The 20,396-nt window shown below is 41.5% G+C and overlaps 1 protein-coding gene across 7 annotated transcripts in view; it reads left to right on the forward strand.

Moving 5' to 3' along the window:
* KLF8 (KLF transcription factor 8) overlaps positions 1–20,396 on the forward strand; it is a 291,262-nt gene that overhangs the window by 233,186 nt on the left and 37,680 nt on the right. The window contains exons 1-3 of one of the 7 annotated variants that reach the window (XM_074030296.1): positions 5,152–6,111; positions 8,351–8,708; positions 14,774–14,847. In XM_074030296.1, coding sequence (XP_073886397.1) covers positions 14,776–14,847 — 72 coding nt within the window. In that variant the 5' untranslated portion in view covers positions 5,152–6,111; positions 8,351–8,708; positions 14,774–14,775. Of the gene's footprint in view, positions 1–5,151; positions 6,112–8,350; positions 8,709–14,773; positions 14,848–20,396 lie in introns of those variants that run through there. The other 6 variants (XM_045384523.3, XM_065538336.2, XM_005593723.5 and 3 more) reach the window with 6 other exon arrangements.

The following is a 20,396-nucleotide window of genomic DNA, read 5'->3' on the forward strand; positions in this document are numbered from 1 at the left end:
ACAATCTCATATATTTATTTGTTTAATATTAAAGCAGTAATTCAAGTCTTTTTCTTTTTGTTTTTTTGAGACAGAGTCTCACTCTGTGGCCCAGGCTGGAGTGCAGTGGTGCGACCTCAGCTCCCTGCAACCTCCGCCTCCCAGGTTCAAGCGATTCTTTTGCCTCAGCCTCTTAAGTAGCTGGGACTACAGGTGTGCGCCATCATGCCTGGCTAATTTTTGTATTTTTAGTAGAGACCAGGTTTCGCCATATTGGCCAGGCTGGTCTCGAACTCCTGATGTCGTGATCTGTCCGCCTCGGCCTCCCAAAGTGCTGGGATTACAGGCGTGAGCCACCGTGTCTGGCCTGCAAGTCTTTTTCTCGTATACACAATAGGCTCTTTCCCTGACTCAGGAATATACACTTTGGGGACAAGGCCAAGGATGTTATCCCTTTTCTGCAGGTGCAGTTTTTCTGGTTTGACTTGATTGTTGATTATAAAGCTTCTTCTCTCTTCCCTCCTCCAATTTAGGGGTGTGGTGGTATCTAGGGTCCAAAATGGAGTTAAAAACCCATACACACTCAACCCCCAGCCCCAACACACACATACACACACACACACACACACACACACACACACACACACACACACACACACACCCCTACCTAGTCAAGCTCCCTGGTCATAAAGATAGCAGCCTCAGGCACAACTAAATTTATAGGACTCAGCAGACCTGCTAGAGCTTGTCTGGGATGGTGCCATGCCAGGAGAATTTCAAACCCTGGCCACATGTTTCTGTCCCATTGGCCATTCCTAAGCCAAACTTAATCATGCCTCTGAATGTCTCAAGCAAGCAGTTTAGTTGCTGATTTTTGTAAACTGGTTTATTTATACATACAGTGGCAAGGGTTATGGGGAACACGGGAGCATGTTCTCAATATCTATGACCAGAAGGAGACTCAACCTAAAGCTGGTAGTTTTCACAGTTGCCATTGCCATGAATATTAGTTAACCTTTACTGAGAGCTTTCTTTGTGCCAGACACTGTGCTTTGTAGGCTATAATCTCATTGGGGGCCTAGAAATCTAGGTTTTGTGGGGCTGGAAGCTTATACCACTTTGGGGACCATCTTTAAGAAAAACACGATGTTTGATCCCTCCCGGAGTCTTGGAAAGGGGAGTAAAGCTTAAGCTTCATTAATTTTACTGTAAAGCCACCTCTGCATCTTATTTAATCTTTTTGACAATTCTGTGAAGTAATAAGATATCTTTAAAAGAAATAGGTGAGGAAACTGATGTTTTGAGATGTGAAGGCACTTGCCCAGCATTGCACAGTTTGCAATCTAAATCATTGTTTTATTCCCGCAATCTCCTTCCAGGCTTTTTTCTCTCAGCTAACTAGATTTCCTTCTCCAAAATATCTTTATCCTTTGCTGTCAGTAACCTTAGCACTGTCCTCTGGGGCATGTGAGGAACTTAACCCTGGTTCAACATTAGCAGAGGGGCAAAAGGTCTCCTTCTAGCTGAGCTCGCAGAAGGAATATGCTCTCTGGGGAACTGTGGAATAAGAAGAAAAGTGGGTGAGGAGGACAATTTTGTTCCCACTAGGTCTGAACCATGCCCTGGTTTTAGCTACATTTTTGTTGTTCCACAAACAACAGTGATTTAATGAATGCAGATTTTTCTGTTTATATATTGCTTGACTTCCCTCCCAACCCCAGGCCAGCTTTACCCAGCTGAGGTCCTAACTCCCCTCCCATCTACCCACCCTTCCTCACTTTGCCCTTTTCTGCCCCACCTTCCTGTCAGCCCCAGCTTCTCAAGCCTTCTTTTTTTTATTGTTGTTGTTCTACTGGGAGCAGAGAGGGTGGAGTCCTCTTACTGAGGCTTTTCCTCCTCCCCTTCCTCCAGCCCTCAGACTGGGCTCCACCCTGGTAGTTTGTCAGCAGGCTTTCAGGAGGAGGAGAAGCAGGATGATGAAGAGGAGAAAGAGAGGAAGGGAAGAACAGCATTTGTGGGCCCAGAATCACGTCTGCATATTTATCAGCTGCTTTTCATTGGGTTCCACACTTAATTTAATACTCCTCATCTAATTCCTTGGATATATAGATGAAAGCACAGGCTGCTTCTTCAAGCAGTCTCCCTCAGGCATAAGGTGGTATGGAAGGAGTTGAAAATATCGCAGGTTGCTATTTGGTTCCTGTTTATTCTAGCCAGCTAAAGAAAGGAGAGCCTGAGGTGCTTCCTAGAAGGACAGGGAAATTTATCAAAACTTCTAGTTCTCCATACCTACTCCTTCACACCCTTTCGTGTGACATAGAGAACACCAACCACATGCTGATTATTTTTATGTGTCAAGAGTAAAAGAAAATAAAGGCAAACTCCCGCCTTTGACATTAACTGTGGTCATGGGTTTCATAGTTCCCTGTGAACCACCTTTGGGTCCTAATTTGAGTGAGACAGAGGCCATCTCTAAAAGACTTAAAGGGGAAATGTGGACTAATAGGCTGTGTGCATACAGTGGAATTGAGGGTTCCTCCACTGGAGCCTCTTAGAATGGATGTTCTCATTCCACCTCCCCCGCCCCCAACACCTAGCATTGTTCTTGATGAAGCACAAGTGCTCAATACATTGTATTGACTGAATGGATGGAAGAACAGATGGGAAAGGATCTTGGGTTTGTTTTTCCAAGTTTCACTAACTTCAAGTTTTGCAAAAACTGAATTTGCCATCTAAGGTCTAAGTTTTCCCCACAAATAAAGTTGAGGCAGTATTTCTAAAACAAACAAAAAACTAGAGCTTAAAATAAATGTGTTAACAATAAAGACTTTTAATAAAATATAAACTGTTCAGCTATCTGTGTATGAATCGACCTTCTTGAAAAGCTATTCAGACTGAATAAGTAACTCGATGACCTTAAGGCACACCCACTGTATTCAGGGCTAGTAGTGGCTACTCTTTTCAAAATGTTACTTCAGCAATCTACTCATTTTCATCTGCACATCACGAAAAATGCATTTATTATTGATATAAACTGCTTAATGTATTTTACACACTTGAATCTAAGAGAAAACTTTTCAGCTTTGCTCAAAATAGCCTTCGCTGTAGTGGTGAGAATCCTATGTTGGATAATACTCCCCAAATTTTATACATTGAAAAACAAAGCCTCCAAGGAATAAAGTAAAATTTTCAAATGAAGGCGTAGAGAATTGTACACTTCTCTGTATGATTCCATCTCAATATATCTTACCTTGTAAGCTTGGCAGGGGTACAGGTGGTAATGAAGAGATATAGTGAGATAGAGAGTTATTTATGAAACCCCTACTACAGGGACATTCTTTTATGAAACAAATACATATGCATATGTATTTGTTTAACCTCTGTCACTAAGTTTCCTCATCTGTAACATGGGAATAGCAATAATGTCTACCCATAGGATTGTCAGAAGGATTCAATGAGTTAATATACATAAGAGGCTTACAACAGAGTTTAGTACACAGTTAATGCTCAATAACTATTATTATTGTTAATAATAATATAACCTGGCATCCAAGTTACAGAAAGGAGATCACCTGATGCTTCAGCTCAAGGACTTTATAGTTTAGTAGGGGGAGGCAATTATACCAACAAATATGTGCCCCGAGGTAGAGAAGGGTGCAGAGGAAGCAATGGTCAGTTTTGCCTGAAGAAATTAAGGAGGGGAGATGACCTTGAGTTAGTCCTTTCAAGAAACTGGACGGATTCATTGGAAGGACATGCAAAAAAGAAAAAAAATGGTGGACAGGGAGCTTCATCTTATTTCAGTCAGAGAAAGTAAAGCAACCCAAGGCATAGAGATTAGAAACAGCTTGGAATTCCCAGGGATTTGTAATCCAGGTAAAGCCCAGGAGAACAGCAAAATCTCTCCTGTTTGAGAGGTAGACAAAGGCCAGATCACAGCAGGTTAAAGGATGAGTTCCAGGGTGCTGCCTTGGATGTATGGTGGTGCCATTCAGGTAGTTGGTGAACTACAGGAGGAAGAACAGAGTGTTTTGGGGAAAGGAAGGTAGATGAGATGCACAGAAGACATTCAGGCAGAAATATCAACTAAGCAAGTGGACCTATGTGTTCAAAAGTACTGGGCTGTGGGCCTCCGTTTCCTTATTTTTTTTTAAATAAAGGGCACAGAGAATATAACAGTGCCTAGTTTCCAGGGTTGTTATTGGGACTAAATGAGGATATGATGAATGTAACAGCACCTGGCCCAGGGACTTGCCCATATTAGGTGCTGAATACATGGCAGATATTATTTCTACTGTCTCTTTGCTTTTCCTCCCTCTGCTTTGTTTCTTGTCTCTCTTCTTTTTCCTCCTCTTTAAAAGAATTGTGGTAGGGAAGAGGCACTGAAAATGGGCTGTGGTTGCTTGTGACTTCCTGGCCTCCCATTAAAATGAGCTAGAGAGAGACTTTCAGGCAAGTGTAAAGAAATCCTGGAAACATGGCTCCTATCCTGTGGATTCAGCTTTACGGGGATCTTCGCCAATGCCTGGCTGAGAGGCGGTCTCAGGGGGTTGAGAACTCTATTCTTAGAGGTCTGGTATCTGGGAGACTGAGAAAGCCTTTCTTAAGTCTCCCTGCTGGGCCACGCTGTATTCACAGATCATCTTCAACTCCTTCTTCCCTACCTACTCCTTCGCCCTCACCTCCTTGGCTTATCTCTTGCTAGAAAATGCACCCAGCTCCAATCTCCGTTCCTTTTAGCTTCCTCCCTGAGAAGACATTGTGACCTCGCTGTCCTTGCTCGTGTTACCATGGAGAGGTAGGAGGATAAATATCGCTTCCAGTTGCCAGCTTTTTTGTTTTCTCCTTTCCCTATCCTTTCCCTCCTAGACAGCCTCCAGCCCCAATCCCAGTACCCGTTTCACCACCCTCCCCTGGAGAGTTAGCATAACCGGAGTAAATAGGTAATCAAGCAGTGTGCTTGCAAGCCTTAATTTTGGGACAGATAAGGAACTGAAATTAATTGGAATTATACCTGCTGCTGCTGGAGGCTGAGGGAGGCGCCCGCCGGGGGCGAGGCCAGCTCTCTCGGCCCAGGGCCCCGCCCCACCCCCTCCTTCCTCCCTCCCTCCTCCTTCTCAGCCCCACCCTTCTCCACCCCTCCCACTTTGCACTCTCCTCTAGCGGCCGCCTGTCCTTTTTAAGGAACTCCACCCTAGGTGGAGTCCTCACGATAGTCACACCTCTCCTTTGGGCCTAGCAGGGCCAGAGAAAGACGGAATCACTCCATCCACTCAGGTTGCCCAGAGAGCACTTTAGGTTCTGACCCGCGTGGGGCGCGAGGTCCCCCGTGGGTCAGCTAGGTGCCTCCAAGGAACCCCGCCCCAGAGAACCCGCACGAGTTGCTGCCATTTTTCGCTGAAGCCCCTGCCCTGGGGCTGGTGTTCTTCTCTATGATTCTACCAATCGTCGGCATTTTTCTCCTCCCTTCTTTCTTTTTAGGAAGGCGCTGGGGTGTGCGGCGGCAACGGCGGCGGTGAAGGGATCCTCTTGTGGTATCTCCTCGTGGGTTCCCGGCTTGAAGGATTTCTTCTCCGCCTCAACTTTGTGTTCAAGTAGTGCTTTGGGGGTTGGGTTGGTTTTCATAGCCCCCACCCCCGGCCCTCTCCTTTTAAAGGGTGTGTGGAGTTCAGAGGATGGGTGGAGAGCGGGCTTGGCCGGAACTGAATTGGTGGAGGTAAAAGGGGAACGGAGGACCTTAAGCTCTGGCCACTTCGGCACAGCGAACCCACTTTATTTTTGTCCAAGGAAAAGCTGCAGGGGGAGGATTCTTTTCAGAAAGTCTACTCTGCCGGCCCCTGATTTTTGGGTTAGATGCTTGAGAGCTTTGTTTCCCTTGTTCCGAGAGTGGCCCAGCTGGGTCTGAATCGACTCCCTCCTCCCCTTTCAATCCCCTCCTCATTTTCCAGCCCGGAGAAAGAGGGGAGTGGGGGGCCAAGAACGAGAAGACGGGAGCGCGTCGCCCTGCGCGATGTCAGAATGGGGCGGGAGTGAGGGGAGCAGCTCTCTTGCGATCAGCTCAGGAGTATGAGCCTCCCGGAGGACGGCATGAGTTCTGGACACTTCAGGAGTCCTCGGCTAGTGACATGGTCGGTAAGTGACTCTGGGACTAATACCCACCCACTCCCACCTCTTTCTTTTAGATTTTCTCCCCCTCTCAGTCGCCCTGCTCCCCCCCCCCCCCCACACCCCACTTGAGGTTTCAATAGTGGGGGCGGGAGCGGAAGGTTAAGAACACGGTATGGAATCAAATGAAACTCAAGGGAAAATGACTTTACTAAAGGGTTGGGCAAAGAGGAAGAGGGGCTAAGAAGGAGAGAAGAGAGCTTGGTGGAAGAAGTGAAAGGGGGCAAGAATGGATAATTTGTCTAGTCTAGTCTGCCCTGGCTCGGCACTCCCAATACTCCTTAAGCGGTAAGGATTGTCTTTGACTTAACCGCACACAGCCAAAGTCACAACCAGAGAGAACAGGATTCGCAAGGCCAACGCTCCCAGGTAACCCCCTGAAACCATAGCGGGTACCTAGAGAAGCTTCTGAAAAGAGGGAGGAGGGGACAGTGGTTTAAGGTGCAAAGTTAGGCTATTGGAGGCACAGAGTGAGGCCTGGAAGCAGCTGCAGGGGAGGAGCTGCTTTGGGCGTGCCAGCTCTTTAAGGAGGGGCTGAGCTTGGTTGAAGAAGGAAGCCAGAGCGTAGGTTCTGCTCCGGCCCTTTAAGACGTGGCCAAGGCAGTTGGTTCGTCTGTGTAGGTGGAAGACTGATTGGGCCGAGTTGCTATGATTGCTGAAGTGAATCTATTTGTTCAGCCACTTGGCGGAGCTGTCTTTTTGTGTTTTTGTTGTTGTTGTTGTTTGTTTTTAACCCTAAGAATTTGGGAAAAAATAAATCACATCCAAACAGGTGGCCAAAGGCGCCATGTCTTGTTTCTTTTGGTATTGTCTTCATCGTGAAGAAAGGCATTTATTAAGCACCTGTCATCCAGTGTGGTAATAATTGAGCAAAAAGAATAACCTTTAAATTTGGATTTGAAACTGATGGAGATTGCCATGGTTTGGAGTAATCTGCTTTAAAACCCTAGTATCACCACTTATTAGCTACATCACCCTGGGCTTTGTTTTTCTCTTCCATAGAATGCAGATTAGTAACTCTATCTCAGTAGATATTCGGGTGGATGAAATATCTTGTGTATGTGGCAGAGGTTGCCACTTGTATCTTAGTTTAACTTACTTTTTCTACTCAGTTTGGAACTCTTTTTCTGGAGCACAGCTGATAAAATTAGTGTTTTTCTGTCCTTAAAACACCTTCCAGATGTGGTAAAAGGAAACAGGAAGACTGAATTAGTTTGTCCAAAGACGGAGGTTAGAACACAGGTTTTATTTGCTTCTGATTTAACGTTGTTTCCACTAGACTTCATCACTTCTGAAAGAAAGGGCTACTAGCCTGCCTTTCCTCTCATTCTTTGGACAACTTAACCAGAATGATATAACCAACAGGACTTTTGGACAACAGAAACAAGTGATTCATAAGTGACCTCATCCCATTCTTCAGAGTTATGGGGAAGCCCTTATGTGAGAGTTGTTTCCCTTATTCATACTCTGCTTAACAATAAGATAGTAATCATACTAGATGATCATCTATGTCAATCATCCTAATCAAATTTTGTTGCTGGGGACACAGAGAATGGGTGGGGAGCAATGTCTTCAGGTAAGCCTGGAGGGCAGGCAGGCAGAAAATGTAGGAAGAGTAGAAATAATAACTTCAAAAGTAAGAATGACAGGTGCATCTATATAGTCCACCCTCAAGACCAACTTACTTAATGGCTGTACCTTCAGAGCCCTCAGGAGCTATACATCCCTCTTGTTTAGACTTTTCAGGACACATTGGAAATTGGGAAAAAAACATGAAGCAGACTACCATCACCACTCTCATTGTTCTAATGCATGCATTTCTGAGATGGGGTTCTCATTGGCTGAGTTAAATGAATTCCAATAACCAAAGTAGCAAACAGAGTCTAGTCATCTTTGATCTTGCCAGATTGTCTGTGTCTGGTGTGGTGGGGGCTGTAGATGATCTTCTAAGATCTAGCTTTACATTGCCATGATTTTGTGAATGAAGGAAAATTTGATTAGGATGATTGACATAGATGATCATCTAGTATGATTACCATCTTATTGTTAAGCAGAGTATGAATAAGGGAATAACACTGTGGTATTGGGCTTATTTGTTTATTCAAAGACAGTATGAGATCATGTTTGGTATTCTTCCTGATTTTTTTTTTTTTTTTTTTTTTTTTTTTTTTTTTTTTTGACACGGTGTTTCACCCTTGTTGCCCAGGCTGAAGTGCAATGGCGTGATCTCGGCTCACCGCAACTTTCGCCTCCCGGGTTCAAGCAGTTCTCCTGCCTCAGCCTCCTGAGTAGCTGGGATTACAGCATGCACCACCACACCCAGCTAATTTTGTATTTTTAGTGGAGACAGGGTTTCTCCATGTCGGTCAGGCTGGTCTCGAACTCCCAGCCTCAGGTGATCCATCCACCTCGGCCTCCCAAAGTTCTGGGATTACAGGCGTGAGCCACCGCACCCGGCCTCTTCCTGATTTTTATATGCTAATGTTTACTATCCTCAACTGAGTTTCATCATTTAGCCTCAGTTTCCTCCCCTCTAAAATGATGTGGTAATTTGTGATTATAATGTAAGTAAAGCATTGAACCCAGTGCCTGATATCTAATATGTTTCATAAGTTGAGGGTCTCATCATTTTTGTTATTTAAAAATTTTTCTTTTGTTTAAATACTGCTGTGTGTTTGCAGAAGTGGAATATAGACAGGAAGCTGGATTTAAATATCTGAAAGATGCTAGATGCTCTGTATAATATACTAAAAGATGTTATCTGTATATTTAGACAAAGTAGATGTGATGTGGGCAAACCAAGCTCTAGGATTATTAAGGAGCAATAACCTAACTCAAGAGCCCAATCCAGATATTTCAAATCACTAGCAATTTGACATTGTGTTGTAACCTCACACTCACCATTTCTAATATACAGCCCATCATCACCTCTGGACTCTTCACTCATCCCTCATTCAAGACTCTTCACTTCTCTGGTACTGCAACTTATTATGACCATAGTAATGGTGAACTTATTTAAACTCTGTACTTTAGTTGTCCCATCTGTGCATTGGGGATAATAATAGAAACTACCTCATAAGGTTGCTGTGAGGAATAAGTGTGTTAATTTTGTAAACACTTAGAAGGCAGCATAAAAGTGAAGCAGTGGGAAAATGTAGCTGTTGTGGTACTCATGTCCCATGCTCAAATGCTGGCACTAAACTTTCCCCTCTTCCTCATTTTCTCATTTAATTAGATGCTCCTGAATAACCTTTCTACTCACTGCCTGAGCAGTGGCTCAGGAGCACCAAGACAAGGCATCCTAGAAGAGTCTTGGACCATTTCAGTTTGTAGAGCTCCAGAAAGTGAGGTTAATGCAGTAGCCAATTCAACACTACACATCTATTCTAGGATCTAGCTACAAAATTAAGGAATAGGTGTGTTATTATTCTTTTAGCACCAACTGTTATGTATATTTATCAGAACTAGTTTAGCAAACAAGAAATAAATATATTCACATCACATCCCCGCCCATCCTAACTGAAGATGAAACAACCCCATCATTGAACATATAGGAAGAAACAAGAGATGGAATAATTAGCTCCAAATAATCAAAGTTAATATATGCTCAGCATCATGTAGACCTTTCTGAAGACACTGTATTTGTGATATACAATATTTCAAGAAAAAATGGTAAATAGAAGAGAAATGCAGAAAAAATTGAATGAAACTCTAGAGAAATAATCAATTTTTAAAAAATAAAATGGAACTAGATCAAGAAATGTAGATGATTACATCTGGCAAAAAGGGGGACAGGGAAAAAGAAAGCTGGCCTGATAATTGTCTTCAAAGGCACATGTTAGGTATTTGGAGAAAGCAGAACTGCTATGTCATTTACAGGACATCATGGTCAACTTAAAGGGGAACTTTCGGCCGGGCGCGGTGGCTCAAGCCTGTAATCCTAGCACTTTGGGAGGCCGAGACGGGCGGATCACGAGGTCAGGTGATCGAGACCATCCTGGCTAACACAGTGAAACCCCGTCTCTACTAAAAATACAAAAACTTAGCCGGGCAAGGTGGCAGGCGCCTGTAGTCCCAGCTACTCGGGAGGCTGAGGCAGGAGAATGGCGTGAACCCGGGAGGCGGAGCTTGCAGTGAGCTGAGATCCGGCCACCGCACTCCAGCCTGGGTGACAGAACGAGACTCCATCTCAAAAAAACAAAAAATAAAATAAAATAAAATAAAATAAAATAAAATAAAGGGGAACTTTCTGATGGTAATCAAGTCTTTACCAAGTACCTACTAAATAGCCAACACTATAGTAGATATTGTATGGGAAGGAGGGAGGAGGTACTGCCAGAAGGAAGAAAACAAACTTCATGGTCTCTGGCCTCTATCCTCAGTAAATTTGCAGTCTAGGTCAGATAGAGAAAACTGGCAGCCCGCTGCAGATGTTGGCCTGGTTCTCACAGTAATGTTAAAGATTAAAACAGAAACATCTAACCAGAAATGGCTGCGACATTCTTAATTGTCAGCTCTCCCTGTTATACTATTTTACTAAAATATTTGTGATATAGGAGGGCCAAGAAGTATTTTTCAGGCTCCTTGATTGTTGCTATTAAAGGTTTTGAAGATGGGTAGTTATAGTTCTGGCTATGGCTCTATCTTCCCGCATTTCCATGATCATTCATTCCTTTATTCACTGGACGTTAGTACATAGTATATAGGAGATGCTCTGCTAAAAGATAGGGATACAAAAAAAGGAAAAAGACTAGGTAACTATTGAAGGGCTCACCTGGTGGTGGAGGAAACAGACAATTCCTCTTTGTGCCAGGTACTGTTATAAATACTTGAACATATATCAACTTGATACATCCTCATAGTAACTCTGTGACCTGGTACTATTATTATTCCCATTTTACAGATGAGAAAACAGACACAAGAGGCTGGAAAAACTTTGCCCAACTTCTTACTGTTAAGAAGTCACAGATGTACCCTAGAACTTAAAGTATAATAATAAAAAAAAAAAAGTCACAGAATCAAAATGTGATTCTAGGCACTTACTCCAGAGCCCACATGTTTTACTACACTTTGATAGCTATGTGGAGTATTTACCAGAAGGGGAAGGAAATGACTAAGAAATGATGAAGGGCTAGATTTAAGAGATATATCTGTGGGAGAATTATTATAGCTGATAACCAACTGGCTGAAGATAGGGAGGGAGGAGTCAAAGGTGTCTGGCCCCTAGGTTTTTAGACTGATAGACTGGGTTTATGGTGGTGCTAGAAATTAAGATTAGAAATATAAGAGGTGGAGCAGGTTTGTGAACTCATGGGGTACAAAAGTCCTATTTGATACACAGGAGAGATTCTTTGGGCCAGAGTTCAAGATTCTGATAATCAACAATAATAATGGTAGTGATAATAGCTAGTTGAGAATGTTTTATATGCCAGGATTTGTTTTAAGTGTATTTATATGTACAGTTATTCGTCATAGAACGTACTAACATAAACCTAGATGGTATAATCTACTACAACCCAGGCTATATGGTATAGCCTATTGCTCCTAGGCTACAAACTTCTATAGGATGTTACTGTACTGGATACTGTAGGCAATTGTAACATAATGGTGTGTATTTGTGTATCTAAACATAGAAAAGGCACAGTTAAAATATGGTATAAAATATTTTTAAATGGTGTACCTGAACACCACTTAACATGAAGGAAACTTGCAGAACTAGAAGTTGCTCTGAGTAAGTCACTGAATGAGTAGTGAGTGAATGTTAAGGCCTAGGACATTACTGTACCTTACTTTAGACTTTTTAAACAATGTACACTAGGCTACACTAAATTTATAAGCAATTTTTTTCTTATAAATTAACTTAGCTTACTATAATTTTTTTTAGCTCAAAACACAAATCCTGTACAGCTGTACAAAAATATTTTATTTCTTTGTATTCTTATTTTATAAGCTTTTTTTTATTGTTAATTTTTTTTCTTTTTTTTTTTTCTTTTTACAAGTTTTTGTTAAAAACTAAGACACAAAGACACACATCAGCCTAGGCCTGCGAGGGTCAGGATCATCAATATCACTGTCTTCTACCTTATATCTTGTCGCAGGGGTAATAACATGCATGGAGCTGCCATCTCCTATGACAACAATACCTTCTTCTGGGATACCTCCTGAAGGACCTGCCTGAGAATGTTTTATAATTAACTTTTTTTTAATAAGTAGAAGGAGTACACTCTAAAATGATGATACAATGTATAATGTAGTAAATACGGAAAACAGTAACATAGTCATTTATGATCATTGTTCAGTGTTATATACTGTATATAATTATATTGACTGACAGCACAGTCAATTTGTTTACACCAATATCACCACAAATACGTGAGTAATGCTTTGCACTGTGACATTACAGCGGGTATGATGTCACTAGGTGATAGGAATTTTTTAGCTCTGTTATAATCGTATAGAATCATTGTCGTATCTATGAGAACACTTGGACACAGGAAGGGGAACATCACACACTGGGGCCTGTCATGGAGTGGGGGGAGGGGGGAGGGATAGCATTAGGAGATATACCTAATGTAAATGGTGAGTTAATGGGTGCAGCACACCAACGTGGCCCATGGATACTTACGTAACAGACCTGCACGTTGTGCACACGTGTACCCTAGAACTTAAAGTATTAAAAAAAAAAAAAAAAGAATAATTGTGGTATCTGTCTATGGGTCATCATTGACTGAAATGTCATTATATGGCCTATGAATGTATTAACATGGAATGTTCACATTAACTCTGTTAAGGCAATACTGTGTTCCCCTCTTTTGGCAGGTGAAGAAACTGAGGTTCATAGAAGCTAATGTAGTTTCTCAGAATCACTCTGCTTCCTCAACCCTGCTGTCTCTTAATCCATAGGAATCGAAGAACAGATTGGAGATGGCTCTCTTAAGTTGTACTTGCTAGAAATAATGAAGCCTGTTGAAGGTGTTGTGTGAATGCAGAGGGAGAATCGAATCTTCTCCACTCCTACAGATGTTTCTGGCAGCAACAAAGCTCTCCTGGCATTTTGGTGCCCCCCTGTGGGCTGTATGAGAGTTACCTGACCTCACATTCTTTTTCCACCATCACACCTCCTTTTCCTGTCGTAGAAATCAGAAAAAGCTTAGCTACCCTCTCCACCACCTCTCACTTCATAGTTAATTACACCTCAGGCATCTTTCATGCATAAATTCTCTAATTTTCTTTCATTCTTTTCCACTCTTTTCCAATTTCTGTACTTGAGAAAACACATTCCCTCACTCTCCATTTCTGTCACTGTCATCAAAAACCTTCAGAAATGTGATTAAACACCTACCATGTACCAGGCAATGTTCTAGGACCTTGGAATACATTCGTGAAAAAAAACAAAGATGAAAGTATCTGCCTGCAAGGAGCTCAGATTCTATTGGAAGTCAGTTTTCTACTATTGTTATTACTTACTACAGTTCCTCCATTAACCTGTTACAAGAGAAACTTTAGACAAATTACAGTTAACAATTTAATCGAGCAAAGAATGATTCATGAATCAGGCAGCCCCCAGAAGAAATAATAGATTCAGAGCAACTCTGGGGCTGCCATGTAGTCAGATAATATTTATGGACAGAAAAAGGAAAGTGACATATAGAAAATGGAAGTGAGGTATAAAAACAGCTAGATTGATCACATCTCAGTATTTGCCTTATTCAAACACTTCGAGTTGTTGACTGCCTGTAATTGGCTGAAACTCTGTGATTGGTGCAAGAGTAGCTTACACTCTGTCTACACATCCAGTTAGGTTATGGTTCATTATGGATGGGGAAACCTTTAGGCTGAACTTGAAACATGTAAGGAGGAAGCTTTAAGCTAACCTTAATTTAACAAACCCCACCCCCAAGTTCCATGGAAGCCTTAGGGCTTTGCAGAGGATAGTCTGAAATCTTTTAATCATAGATGGACAAGTTGAGGCTTAGGAAAAAAAAAAAAAAAAAGGCCTTGCCAAAGATTACGGGATGTGAATGCTGCACATCTAACTCCCAGAAAATCTGGTTGAGGAAGAAAGCTAGTAGGTGCTTCTAGTATGAATGACTGATGGTTTAAGGCAGCTGAATTAGGTCACCAGTTGCTTTTCCATAAGAGGAAAAACTAAAGAGGAAAGAGAAAACTGTTTTTATTACCCCACCTGGCTTGTAGATTTAAGAGATGTAGATAGATAAAATATGTCTAGAGAGATTTGGCCTTGACGTGTAAATAAGTTCACTGGGGTAAATATACATATAGAAGCTTAGAACTTAGAACTCCTTCAAGCAAGAACTAGACCAGGAAGGTAGGATACTGAAAACTGTAGCTATGCTGATGTTCCTATGAAGGCAGAGCATGTTGGAGAAATAGGAAGAAACAGATTACCTGCATGCAGTTTGGTGGAGGGGAGTGGCTAATATTATTGGGGAAAAGTTAGGGCCATCTTGATGAGTAAAATAAATCAGAATATTTCAATGGCTTATCAGTATCTAGTAAGTACTGAAAGATAAAGGTCATAGAACACACATAACATTAATGGCGTACTTACGCATATAGTGGGTTAGATTTTATTCTGAAAGTTGTCTTTTCCTTTTCTCTTTTCCAGATATGGATCAACTCATAAACAACTTGGAGGTCCAACTTAATTCAGAAGGTGGCTCAATGCAGGTATTCAAGCAGGTCAGTTATCAGGAAAATAGGGTACTAATATTGGGCCATAATAGTATTGAATACCTGGTAGTGATTACAGAATTTAAACTCATTTTTCTTTCTATTACATGTTTGGGGATTGAGAAGAGGTGAAGGAAGACATATTTCTAGAAAGTGTATAAATACCTTGGTTTCATGTTCAACTAGGGAGTAGATCTGGCCTACAAGAAACATAGCCTCTGGAATCAAGGCTATAAAGACAAGAGTAGACCTTTAGTAGACAATAGCAACTATTTATCTAGCACTATTTCATATAGGATGAAGATTAAATGCATTGTCTTATTTAATCTTCACCATAATCCTGTTGAACAGTGTATTAATTAGTGTTCTCCAGGGAAACAGAACCAACAGGATATGTGTGTATGGTGTATGTATGTGTGTGTGTACATGGAGAGAGAGAGAGATTTCAAGAAATTGCCTCATTAGATTGTGGAGGCATGGCAAGTCCAAAACCCCATCGGGGCGGGCCGGCAGCCTGGAGATTCAGAAGGAGTTGCAGTTTTGAGTCCAAAAGCAGATTGTGAGAAGAATTCTTTCTTGCTCTATGGAGGACAGTCTTTGTTGTACTAAGGCCTTCAACTGGATGAGGACCAATCACGTTATAGAGAGTAATGTGCTCTATTTAAAATATGATTATTTAAATGTTGGTCTCATCCAAAAAAATACCTTCACAGAAACATCTAGAATAATGTTTGACCAAATATCTGGGCACTGTAGCCCAGCCAAGTTGTCACATAAAATTAATCATCATTATTCTTAGTTTCCCCATTTGATGGAAAATAAAACTGGCCTTGAACACTCGAAGAATTAGGATTTGAAACAGGTTATCTGGATTTTTATATCCCAGGGCTCTGTGCTAGATGTTGAAGTCCCATCTTTCTTGGGGTTGCAAAATCACTCCATGCGTGAAACTCAAATACAATCAAAATTAACCTTGAAAATTCTTAAATCACCTATAGACTTGAGTATACAGTGTTGTATAAACAAACTTGTCTGTTTCTTTATTTAATTCATCAGATAAAGTATCTAGATTACATTTAGGAATCTTTTTTTGTTATAATTTCAACTTTTATTTTATTTTTTGAATTTTTGAATTTTTATTTATTTTATGTATGTATTTATTTTTTTATTTTTTAGACAGAGTCTCACTCTGTCACCCAGGCTGGATTGCAGTGGCGCAATCTTGGCTCACTGCATCCTCTGCCTCCCGGGTTCAAGCTATTCTTCTGCCTCAGCCTCCCGAGTAGCTGGGACTACAGGCATGCACCACCACCATGCCTGGCTAATTATTGTATTTTTAGTAGAGACGGGGTTTCACCATATTGGCCAGGCTGGTCTCAAACTCCTAACCTCATGATCCGCCCACCTCAGCCTCCCAAAGTGCTAGGATTATAGGTGTGAGCCACCGTGGCTGGCTTTATTTTTAATTTTTGTAGGTACATAGTAGGTGTATATATTTATGGGAAACATGAGATGTTTTCATACAAGCGTGCAATGTGAAATAATCACATTATAGAGAATGGGGTATCCATCCCTGTAGCATTTATCCTTTGTGTTACAAACAATGCAATTACACTCTTTTAGATATTTTTAAGTGTACAGTTAAGTTATTATTGACTCTAGTCACCCTATCATGCTATCAAATAGTAGGTATTATTTATTTCTAACTTTTTTTTTTTTTTTGAGATAGAGTCTCTCTCTGTTGCCCAGGCACCCTAGTCACCAGATCGTGCTATCAAATAGTAGGTCTTATTTATTATTTTGAACTTTTTTTTTTTGAGATGGAGTCTCTCTCTGTTGCCCAGGCTGGAGTGCAGTGGTGGCTTCTCAGCTCACTGCAACCTCCGCCTCCCAGATTCAAGCAATTTTCTTGCCTCCGCCTCCTGAGTAGCTAAGACTACAGGCACACACCACCATGCCCAGATAATTTTTTATATTTTTAGTAGAGATAGGGTTTCGCCATGTTGGCCAGGCTGTTCTCGAAATCCTGACCTCAGGTGATCTGCCCACCTCGGCCTCCCAAAGTGCTGGGGATTACAGGGGAGAGCCACTGCACCCAGACAATTTCTAACTATTTTTTTGTACACATTCACCACGACCACCTCCTCCTCAACACCCTACTGCCCTTACTAGCCTCTAGTAACCATTCTTCTACTCTCTATGTCCATGAGTTCAATTGTTTTGATTTTTAGATCCCACCAATAAATGAGAGCATGTGATAGTTGTCTTTCTATACCTGACTTATTTCACTTAACATAATAATCTCCAGTTCCATCCATGTTATTGTAAATGACAGGATCTCATTCTTTTCGTGGCTGAGTAGTACTCCATTGTGTATCTGTACCACATTTTCTTTATCCATTCATCTGTTGATGAATACTTAGGTTGCTTCCAAATCTTAGCTATTGTGAATAGTGCTACAACACACATGGAAGTGCAGATATCTCTTTGATATACTGATTTCCTTTCTTTTGGGTATATACCCAGCAGTGGGATTGCTGGATCATATAGTAGCTGAATTTTCAATTATTTGAGGAACCTCCAAACTGTTCTCCATAGTGGCTGTACTAATTTACATTCCCACCAACAGTGCACAAGTGTTTTCTGTTCTCCACATCCTCACCAGCATTTATTATTGCCTGTCTCTTGGATAAAAGCCATTTTGAATGTGGTGAGATGATATCTCATTGTAGTTTTGATTTGAATTTCTCTGATGATCACCAATGTTGAGCACCTTTTCATATACCTGTTTGCCATTTGTATCTCTTCTTTTGAGAAATATCTATTCAAATGTTTTACCCATTTTTAAATTGAATTATTAGACTTTTTTCTATTGAGTTGTTTGAGCTCATTATATATTCTGGTGATTAATCTGTTGTCAGATGGGTAGTTTACAGATATTTTCTCCCAATCTATGGGTTGTCTCTTCACTTTATTGACTGAATCCTTTGCTGTGCAGAAGCTTTCTAATTGATGTGATCCCATTTGTTCCTGTTTGCTTTGGTTGCCTGTGTTTGTGGGGTTGCTCAAGAAATTTTTGCCCAGACCAATGTCCCAGAGATTTTCCCAAATATTTTTTGCAGCAGCTTCATAGTTTGAGGTCTTAGATTTAACTCTTTAATCCATTTTAATTTAATTTTTGTATATGGTTACAGGTAGGGCTCTGGTTCCATTGTTCTGCATATGGATATCCAGTTTTCCTAGCGCCATTTATTGAAGAGAACACCCATTCCCCAATGTATGTTCTTGGCACCTTTGTAAAAAATGAATTCTTTGTAGATGCATGGATTTATTTCTGGGTTCTCCATTTTGTTCCACTGTGCTATATGTTTGTTTTCATGCCAATACAATGCCATTTTGGTTACTGTAGCTCTGTAGTATAACTTGAAGTCAGGTAATGTGATTCCTTCAGTTTTGTTCTTTTTGCTTAGGATAACTTTGGCTATTCTGGATATTTGTGGTTTTATATAAATTTTTGGATTTTGTTTTTCTATTTTTGTAGATAATGTCTTTTTTTTTTTTTTTTTTTTTTTTTTTTTTTGAGATGTTGTCTCACTCTTTTGCCCAGGCCAGAGTGCAGTGGCACAATCTCGGCTCGTTGCAACCTTCACCTCTCGGCTTCCAGCAATTCTTGTGCCTCAGCCTCCCAAGTAGCAGGGACTATGGGCATGTGCCACCATGCCCAGCTAATTTTTTTTTTTTTTTTGGTAGAGATGGGGTTTCACCATGTTAACCAGACTGGTCCCAAACTCCTAACCTCAAGTGATCCACCCACCTCAGCCTCCCAAAGTGTTGATATTACAGATATGAGCCACTGCGCCCAGCCAAGAATGTCATTGGTATTTTGATAGAGATTTTATTGAATCTATATTGTGTTTGGGGTAGTATTGAAGCGGGATATTTCCCTGACCCCTTCATGGGTGGGAACTGGAGTGCACTGGTGCTGGACCTAGCTGGCACTTTGGCACTAGCAGGGACGAATTCCACTCACTTAAACCTGCTGCGTTCTAGCCCTTGTGGGACGGGAAGCACAGGTCACTGGGTGCAGGAGCTGGGGTGAGTGCCTTTGGGCACCGGCAGGAGCAAAACTCTATGCGCAGCCCGCAGCAGGGTCTGGTGGGTGCCTGCGACCCCTGAGGCCCCAGAAGGAGTGTTACAGTGCCCTTTTAGCTTTGCTGTCTATGGATGGCTTAAGCGTTAACAGCTCACCGGAGGGTCAGTGTGACAACCTTTTGCACCCACACTCAAGTTCTTGTCTGGCATCCAGGAGGAATGAGGTTACACAATGAATCGAAGGTGGCTAATGTGGGGGATTTTATTGCTGATCAAAGTGGCTATCAGTGGGAGGGGGAGCTGAAAAGGGGATGGAGCAGGAAGGTAATCTTCCCCTGGAGTCCAGGTGTCCCCATCTGGACTCCTCCCCAAAGCTATGCCGTCAAGCTGTCCCTCTGAAGTCAAGCTGCTTCTCTCCAACATCCAACTATAATCTCCAACGTTCAGCTGCTTCTCTCTCTGCCAGCTGAGCCTGGGTTTTTATGGACACAGGATAGGGGGCAGGGTCAGCCATGGGTGGTTGTGGAAAAGGCAACATTCAAGCAGGAAAACGGAAATGTAAGTTCTCACTTTGGACCCCGTGGTTCCAGGCTTCAGGGTGGGGCCCTCACCAGGGACCTGCCCACTTCTGCCTAGAATTTCCCTGCCTCCTGTCCCTGTCAGTATTGACATATCAACAATATTGATTCTTCCAATCCATGAGCATAGAATATTTTTCCATTTTTTGATGTTCTCTTCAATTTCTTTCATCAGTGTTTTATAGTTTTCGTTGTAGACATCTCCCACTTCTTTGGTTAAGTTAATTTGCCGGTATTTAATTTTATGTGTGGCTATTGTAAACAGGTTTACTTTTTTATTTCTTTTTCAGATTGTTCACTGTTGGCATAAAGATGCTACTGATTTGATTAGTTTGATTTTCTATACTGCAACTTTACTGAATTTGTTTATCGGTTCTAATAGTTTTTTGTGGAGTTTTTAGGTTTTTCCAAATGTAAGATCATATCATCTGCAAACAAAAATAATTTGACTTCTTATTTTCCAATTTGAATGCCCTTTATATCTTTCTCTTTTCTGATGGTTCTAGCTAGGATTTCCAATGCTATGTGGAATAACAGTGTTGACAATGGGCATCCTTGACATGTGCCAGGTCTTACAGGAAAGGTTTTCAGTTTTTCCCCATTCAATATGATACTAGCTGTTGGTCTGTTTTATATGACTTTTATTATGATAAGGTGTTACCTGTATCCCCAGGTTTTTGAAGGGATGTTGAATTTTATCAAACACTTTTTCAGCGTCAGTTGAAATAATCACGATTTTTATCCTTCATTCTATTGATATTATTTATCACATTGATTGATTTGTATATGTTGAACTGTCTTTGCACCCAGGGATCCCACTTGGTCAGGATGAAGGATCTTTCTAATGTATTGTTGAATTTGGTTTGCCAGTAGCTTGTTGAGGATTTT

This window comes from Macaca fascicularis, chromosome X, assembly GCF_037993035.2.
Source record: "Macaca fascicularis isolate 582-1 chromosome X, T2T-MFA8v1.1".
Classification (NCBI taxonomy): domain Eukaryota; kingdom Metazoa; phylum Chordata; class Mammalia; order Primates; family Cercopithecidae; genus Macaca; species Macaca fascicularis.